Source organism: Oncorhynchus mykiss, chromosome 7 (assembly GCF_013265735.2).
Source record: "Oncorhynchus mykiss isolate Arlee chromosome 7, USDA_OmykA_1.1, whole genome shotgun sequence".
NCBI classification, from domain to species: Eukaryota; Metazoa; Chordata; class Actinopteri; order Salmoniformes; family Salmonidae; genus Oncorhynchus; species Oncorhynchus mykiss.
The window spans coordinates 69394884-69403541 of NC_048571.1; the positions used below are offsets into that span (position 1 = coordinate 69394884).

General features: G+C 45.0%; 1 protein-coding gene across 1 annotated transcript; it reads right to left on the minus strand.

Annotated features, from left to right (window-relative positions):
• Window positions 1–3228: 3228 nt before the first annotated feature.
• On the minus strand, window positions 3229–8658 carry LOC110528357 (acidic mammalian chitinase-like). The gene is made up of 11 exons (XM_021610371.2): window positions 8557–8658; window positions 8047–8079; window positions 7559–7820; window positions 7298–7354; window positions 6306–6471; window positions 5960–6084; window positions 5693–5816; window positions 4611–4793; window positions 4332–4448; window positions 4005–4137; window positions 3229–3788 (listed from the first exon to the last, which is right to left on the minus strand). Exons 2-11 carry the CDS (start codon window positions 8069–8071, stop codon window positions 3541–3543), a joined length of 1440 nt encoding a protein of 479 aa, XP_021466046.2. The 5' UTR covers window positions 8072–8079; window positions 8557–8658; the 3' UTR covers window positions 3229–3540.

Here is an 8658-nt window from a genome sequence, read left to right on the forward strand (position 1 = left end):
ATTTATTAAGGTTTTCTTTTGTGTTTTGTGCTAAATTGCTGTGTATATGTGTGTTGAGAGACGGGAGTGGTTTAAAAAAATAATCTCTGTGGGATGTTTTTCATTCATGTTTTATTATATGAGGAATTTCAACATTTGTTTTGTACTATATCTAATTTGCAGCCCCATTCCCAAGATAGTGCATGTGTATTTGAACACCCTTCTATTTAACTTAAATGTGTTTTCCACATGTTTTCACTCCCCTTTCACATTGTCTTGTGCCAGTAGCAATATAGGCTCCCGTGTTGTGAATTCTATGTTTTTTTTATTTCTATATGTTTTTTGTATTACTAAACCCCAGTAATATGCGGCGATATGAGGAGGCAGCACAGCAGCGCGACAGGCACGAGAGGCAACAGGGAGTGTGTCATAGTCAGGTTGGAGACCTGAGCCCACTCCTCGGGCTTCCTGAAAGAAGCGCAGTTCTGGTCAGGGACCATGTTATGCGGTCAAGCGCACAGTGTCGCCAGTACGCGCTCATAGCCCGGTGGGATAAAGGCCAGCCCTCCGCAAGTGCCAAGCGAGAGTGGGCATTCATCCAGGGCATGTTGTGCCAGCCCAGTGTGTTTGGTCTCCAGTACGCCGTTTCGGCCAAGGGTATCCTGCGCCGGCGCTGCGTGCTGTGTCTCCGGGGCGCTGGAAGGGTGCAGTGCTCGTTCTATGCCTGTGCTCCGCCCGTGCCGGGCGAATGTGGGTCTTGAGCCTAAGGGAGAGGTGCGAGTGGTATGCACCAGATCTCCAGTGCTCACCCACAGCCCGGTTCAACCTGTGCCTGCACTCTGGAGGGTCCGGGCTAAAGTGGTCATCCAGTCTGGAGGAGGGGAGCCAAGGCTGCGCAGCAGAGCTCCAGTACTCCTCTACAGCCCGGTCCATCTGGTGCCTCCTCCAAGCACCAGGCCTCCTGTAGGTCTCCCCAGCCTGGTGGGTCCTGTGGCAGCCCCACGCACCAGGCTCTCTCTCCGTCTCCTCCCTCCAGGTCCGCCCGTCTGTCCTGAGCTGCCAGAGCTGCCCGTCTGTCCTGAGCTGCCAGAGCCGCCCGTTTGTCCTGAGCTGCCAGAGCCGCACGTCAGTCAGGAGCTGCCAGAGCCGCCCGTCAGTCAGGAGCTGCCAGAGCCGCCCGTCAGTCAGGAGCTGCCAGAGCCGTCCATCAGAAAGGAGCTGCCAGAGCCGCCCGTCAGTTAGGCGCTGCCAGAATCGCCCCTCAATCCAGCGTAGCAGGAGTCTGCCGCCTGTCCGGTGCTGCCGGAGTCTCCCGTCCATTTGGGGTTCGCTGCTAGGGTCCCCAGGCCGAGGTCGGCGGCGAGGGTCGCCGCTCCAAAGGCGCCACGGAGGCGGGTAAAGAAGCGAGCAAAGACTATGATGGAGTGGGGTCCACGTCCCGCGCCAGAGCCGCAACCGCGGACAGACGCCCACCCAGACCCTCCCCTATTGGTTCAGGTTTTGTGGCCGGAGTCTGCACCTTTGTGGGGGTGGGGGGGTACTGTCACGTTCTGACCTTAGTTCCTTTATTACAGTGCCTTGCGAAAGTATTCGGCCCCCCTGAACTTTGCGACCTTTTGCCACATTTCAGGCTTCAAACATAAAGATATAAAACTGTATTTTTTTGTGAAGAATCAACAACAAGTGGGACACAATCATGAAGTAGAACGACATTTATTGGATATTTCAAACTTTTTTAACAAAAAAAAGCGCAGAGAGCATCATGAAGAACAAGGAACACACCAGGCAGGTTCGAGATACTGTTGTGAAGAAGTTTAAAGCCGGATTTGGATACAAAAATATTTCCCAAGCTTTAAACATCCCAAGGAGCACTGTGCAAGCGATAATATTGAAATGGAAGGAGTATCAGACCACTGCAAATCTACCAAGACAAGGCCGTCCCTCTAAACTTTCAGCTAATACAAGGAGAAGACTGATCAGAGATGCAGCCAAGAGGCCCATGATCACTCTGGATGAACTGCAGAGATCTACAGCTGAGGTGGGAGACTCTGTCCATAGGACAACAATCAGTCGTATATTGCACAAATCTGGCCTTTATGGAAGAGTGGCAAGAAGAAAGCCTGATGGAGTCTGCAAAAGACCTGAGACTGGGACGGAGATTTGTTTTCCAACAAGACAATGATCCAAAACATAAAGCAAAATCTACAATGGAATGGTTCAAAAATAAACATATCCAGGTGTTAGAATGGCCAAGTCAAAGTCCAGACATGAATCCAATCGAGAATCTGTGGAAAGAACTGAAAACTGCTGTTCACAAATGCTCTCCATCCAACCTCACTGAGCTCGAGCTGTTTTGCAAGGAGGAATGGGAAAAAATGTCAGTCTCTCGATGTGCAAAACTGATAGAGACATACCCCAAGCGACTTACAGCTGTAATCACAGCAAAAGGTGGCGCTACAAAGTATTAACTTAATGGGGCTGAATCATTTTGCACGCCCAATTTCTCAGTTTTTGATTTGTTAAAAAAGTTTGAAATATCCAATAAATGTCGTTCCACTTCATGATTGTGTCCCACTTGTTGTTAATACTTCACAAAAAAATACAGTTTTATATCTTTATGTTTGAAGCCTGAAATGTGGCAAAAGGTCGCAAAGTTCAAGGGGGCCGAATACTTTCGCAAGGCACTGTATGTCTTTGTTTTAGTTTCGGTCAGGGTGTGAGTTGGGGTGGGTAGTCTGTTCCTTTTTCTATGTTGTGGTTTTATGTTTGGTCTGGTATGGTTCTCAATCAGAGGCAGGTGTCGTTCGTTGTCTCTGATTGAGAATCATACTTAGGTAGCCTTTCCCCACCTGTGTTTTGTGGGTGATTATTTTCCTGTTTAGTGTTTTTTCATTCACCTTAATTAAGAGGACTGTTCATTTGTCGTTTATTGTTTTGTTCAGTTATTTTATTAAAGATATGAACACTAACCACGCTGCGCTTTGGTCCTCCTCTCCTTCCACCAAGGCAACCATTACAGTATTACTGGTATATTTTCACCTGCCATTTGATGAGGAGTCAGTAAGAAAAGGGGAAAAGATACGGATAGTCAAATAGAATAGAGAAAATATAGTTAAATGCCTTTGGGTTTGTAGAAGTATCGCAATACAAAGGTGCAATGTTAAAGGTAGCCTCAAGGTAATATATGTTGTAGGGCTGAGAATGAAAAGTCTTAAAAACCATGTCAAACACAGGGAAATTACAACAAGATAAAGCAGGAAAATGTTTTATTCATATGCTTCTAAAGTTAAATGCACATTCAAATCAACCAATTTCCACTACTACTAAACTCAATGCAAGACTCAACTGAATGCATCTCAACTATTGTCTACAGAAAGTATTCTTCCACAAAACCTTTTTTTCACGACGATAACACTTGAAGTTGGTAAATACAAAGTTGGTGTTAGCTTTAGCATTAACGATGCTAATGGACGCTAGGAACGAAAGCTGCTTTTTCTTCAACAGCTAATGGGGATCTGAAATTATAATCACAAATCATAAATTCACTCCCTAACAACACGCTCAAGGCCACACACAGCACTTGCAGCTATCGTTGAAGACGGTGCCGCTGCCGCATTTGCTGAGGTTAGTGATGCCACCAGCGCACATGTAGAAGGAGTTGTTGTCCTCTGCGTTGGCGTAGATGCCATCAGGCTTGCCGTTGCAGAAGCCGGTCCCAGGGGCGTGGGTGGTGGGGCGTGTGGTTGTGGGGCGTGTGGTGGTGACTGAGCCAGGTTTGGGGGTGGTGGTAGGGGGCAGAGGGGGCAGCTCTGGATGGGAGGAAAGAGAAAAGGAGAGAGAGTTTTACCATGAGGGACAGAGCTGAGGTGATGAAATGTCTGGACATTATTTAATCTGACTGCATTTACCATAGTGGCCCCCTCCACAGTGGGATAATCTGTTCCAGTATTTGGTTCACTTCCGATTACACTTTAGTTAAGTTTTGGATTGTCAAGTTTGTTCCTTCATTGAAAAGTCAGACTTACCAATGTCAAGAAGGTTGCGCAGATGTCCCAGCAGAGGGTGGTTACCCTCGGCGCAGAACTGGTTGGCGAAGTCATCAAGATCCAGGGCCCACACGAAGGCCCCGCCAAACTTGTTGGCCTTCATGTAGCGGACCTGTGGGATTGAAGGAGGACAGAGAAAGGTAGAGAGACAAAGACAGAGAGAGAAAGGGTATATATTTAGAGGCTATGTCACCCAAGTTTTCACAAAGCTTAAGTATCAGATACTTTGTTTACCACTTTAATGACTGGGCAAGAATGTCTTATTTTCTAAATTAGTATCATGGTAAATGTTGAATTGAAAATGACCTTGGTCTCGTAGCTCTGCCTGTTGTCAAATCCAACCCACTCATTGCCCTTGTAGGCATAAGGAACCATCTGGTCTGCAATCATCTCAACTGTTGTGCCCTTCACAAAGGTGCAGATCTGAACAAAACACATGAAACGGGAGATTGTTTTGTGAAATCATCATGCAAATGAAATCATCCTCTTGTACTGCATTCTTGAAATAACAATGAAAAACAAATATATAACTTTGCTTAACATTTTGGTCCTGAGTGTATGAATGTTTTGGCCCCCAGCTTTCACCTCATAGTATGCCCAGAAGCCGGCCTCGCGGGTATAGGGCCCGGCGGAGGCGGGGCCACTAGCTGGTGCTCCAACACTGGTGTCAGATGATGTAAGGCGGAAGGTACGACCATAGGAGGCAAAGCCCATGTTCAGCTTCTCCACTGGGGTGCCATTGTCTCTCCAGTACTTCATGGCATAGTCCTGAGAGAGGAAGAGAGGGGTGGAGGGATGGGGGGGATGGGGAGAGAGGTGATAAATATAGCAAGTACCTCAGCAGTGCTAGGGCATTTATTGTTGTTGAACAGGGATGGGTAAATTTGATGGAGGTGGGGGCCACAAAAAAATGGAACTCATCATTAGGGGCCGCAGTGGCTCGTGGGTCTGCGTACTCACATCCATACCCCGCCACCTTGCGAACATTTTAGTCGTCGTCCCCCCCCCCCCCCCCCCGTGACAGCAAAGAGAAAAAAAATCCTGCAATTCTGCTCATCTTGCCATGGGGTGGAGATGAAAAAGTGAAGTTTTACAGCTAATTTCCTGCAATTCTACACATTTTTCCAAAAAAGGTGGAGGCAAATGTCTGCAGTGTTTAATGTGATAACTGATGATCACTGGGCCCCACCCCGGTCGGTAATTCAACCATGATTACTACAAGTTTAGATAGCTGGCCACTAGACTAATTTACCAATCTATAACAAATGTAGCTGACATGGGCTAATTAAAGGATTGCTGATGCACAACCAAACTTCAAAATTGCAACTCGTGTATTCTAAGACCCTGACTGAGTCCCCCCCCCACCCCCCAAAAAAAACCCATAAATAATGGGGGCCGCAATGTCCCATCCCTGTTGTAGAATAACACTCAAAGGTGAAGTGGCACTATGGTGCAAATGTCATATTTCTACCATAATAAGGCAACATAAGGCAATATCATCGGTAAAGCTGTATGATGTATGAAACCAATTTGTCTTCATGAAGATGGTTGGAATGAGAAGGGTTTTGAACTTACTACTCTCTTCCTTCTACAGGTTTAGTCACTACAAAAGTATCATTATACACACTGCTAAACATTCTGTCAGTTTGTGTGGAATCTTTCCTTACAGTGTTGAAGAAGATAAGGTCTCCCGTGTCATGAGCACCACGGTAGAGTGGGCTGTTGTGTCCAGTGAATTGCTCCCAAGTTCCGTGGAAGTCATAGGTCATCACGTTGATGAAGTCTAGAGACCTGGAGATACACACACAAGCAGACACATAAACTATAACTATTTAGATCAGAAATGCCACCTGGAAGCTGTTTCTAAAGATCCAGAGCTTACTATAAAAACTGATGGAACAATGCTGGAAACATTCATATTAAAAATGACTCACTTGGCGATCTCAGCAATCTCATATCCAGCGTCGATGGTTCCCTTTCCAGCGGACACGGCAGCAGTCAGCATGAGCTGGGCATTGCCGGTGGACTTGGCCTCAGCTGCGTAGGCAGCCACAAGCTCCTGTAAAACGTACATACACAAAGCATCATGGGTCAGAAAGGGTTGGAGATACACGGTAAAGATGTATTATGGGAAACCATACAAGCTTGGGAAAATATATGAATATGATGCACTCAGTTTTTGTAAAGCTCTTTGGATGCTTGGTAAAGCACTAATAAATCCAAATCATTATCTACATTGTTTCCATTGACTAATAACTGTAGTGGAGGTGCCACACCCACCTGGCACAAAAGAGTGAACCTCTTCTTGTCCTCTGGAGGGCTCCCTCGGGCTCCAGGGTACTCCCAGTCCAGGTCCAGCCCGTCAAAGCCATGAGTCCTCAGGAAGCTGATGGATGACTGGATGAATGTATTACGGTTGGCAGCATTGCTCACCATGATGGAGAACCTGAGGTGAGGAAGAAAGTTTTATCATAAGGCTGTGTATTACAATACACCATGTGGTTTCTAAATACAACCTACTACTGTTCTACTTCCACAGATATACTACTAGCTAATTTCTCATGGACCAAGTACGTAAACATAAATCGAGCATCTGACAGAACTAGGTGAGATTTTCGTTCTGGGTTAACTCAGTTTTCTACTAGAACACCATGATGGAACACCTGAGAGAAGATCAAGGTTTTATCACAATGCCTTAATATAATACACTATGGATGCTAAAGTGTGCTACAAGTAAATTAGTACAGATATCAGTAGTCATATAGTACTGATAGTCATGATGAAAGTAATCTTGACAACACAAACGTGTGGCATTGTCCTTTGTCAAAAGCACTTTGAACAGCATCGTATCTTCACTTTGCTTGTAAAACACGATCGTTGTGTGATTTCAGGTCCCCTAGTATAGTTAACATACACCCAGACAACCTACATTCTATTAATATGTATGTGTGAATTGGAAATCTGTTTTTTGCATATCCCAACTCTTCTTGAAACAACCTCAGGGAGTTGGGTCACAGCCAGGGTCTGCCATTATTAACAGTAACCCTGGTGCAATTAGGGATAAGTGCCTTGCCCAAGGGCACATCGAGAGATATTGAATCTTGTTGGCTCAGGGATTCGAACTAGCAACCCTTCGGCTTGCCGCCCTTTCCGCCAAACACTACGATACTGTAGGTACAGTTGAAGATGTACTCTAAACCCAAGTCTGGTCGTTTAAGCCAAATGTATGGTGTGTTTCATAGCCCTGTGGCATGACTAAGGAAGGTACTTACTGGGAAGAACCGAAGTTCCATCCTCCGACAGCCAGCAGAGTCTTAAGATGAGGGTTCCTGCAGAGAGACGGCAAAGAAAGGCGAGTTTGAGATTATTCAGCGATTTTGGATATAAGTAGATTGAAAAATCTAAGTGGCTGCTAAAAACTAGCTCCAGTTCAGAGAAATGAATAACAACAACAATGAAATATCCTGGACAATTGGGAATCTAAGTTTCTCATTCAACACCAACACTAATAAGTTGTGACGCGAGCCACTTACTTGGTCTTCAAGGCGTTGAAAGACTTGTAGAGGACATCATCATTCCACTCGTATGTGACCAGCTCGTTGCGGCTGTTGATGATGGAGAAAGCGTAGATCAGGTGAGTGCACAGGTGGGGGTCCACGTTCTCGGGCTTGTACTTCCCTTTGTCTGGTCTGTATTGAGACCAATTGGTGAAGTAGCACACCATCTTGGGAGAGGCTGCAGCTGTGGTGGACACTGAGGTGGAAGCACCCAACTGGCACAGCACCAGGCACAAGCCTAGAGAAAGAGAGAGAGAAAAATCTGAGGTTCATACATGAGTAACTCATGAGAATAACTTTTATCTGCACTGATGTGATAGGCATTTGCTTTGCCTTTCAAAACTGCACTTTGTAAATTGCCAAAAAACATTTGTCAAAGCATATCCTTTTATTAGACGACAGAAGGCAGTGATTGTGCCTGATGTAAACTATGGAGTCGTAGTGGATGAGTTGTATGTTATCACCTGCTAAGATTGTCAGCTTAGACATCTTAACTTCTGTTTGATACAAGAGAGAGAGAGAGAGAGATTAATCAATAAATCTTGAATCTGATATTAATGATTACAGTTGGTATTTACAGTGGGTTATGCCAGCATGGAACTGATGCAAGGTGTCAAACATGTACCTGCCCACTACATCACAAGAATAAACTACCCACAACTAATATTTATCTCCCCATTAAATAAATAAACCTGACAAACTGTACTGTGCATGGTACTGTCCTAAACAACATGTCCTACACTATTGAAATTATAGCATTAAATGTGTTCATTCACGGACTCTCATTAATACATTTAGATACTTAGAATCTTTAGAAAACTAATTTAGCAATAGAATTAAAAGCAACAGTGTCTAGCAACTAAAACAAAATAGCAGCTAACATCAAAGGTTTTTTCATCCAATTACACAATGAATCATTGGTCAAAATATGACGGAATAAACTGTCAGCTCTCAGAGTTTCCTTCTAAGCTTACCTTGGGAATTTCAATGATGAAAGAACCAGTGATGAGAAGTTTCGTTTGTCCTTTTATATAGATTATGTGATCAAATGGGAGGGGGGTTGATAAAATGATTGC

Excerpts from the sequence above, each read along its gene's own strand:
- LOC110528357 (XM_021610371.2), bottom strand. The coding sequence starts at position 8,071 with ATGTCTAAGCTGACAATCTTAGCAG. Across the intron at positions 7,355-7,558 it reads TTCAACGCCTTGAAGACCAA|GAACCCTCATCTTAAGACTC; the intron begins GTAAGTGGCTCG and ends GTCTCTCTGCAG. Across the intron at positions 6,085-6,305 it reads GGTTCACTCTTTTGTGCCAG|GAGCTTGTGGCTGCCTACGC; the intron begins GTGGGTGTGGCA and ends TACGTTTTACAG.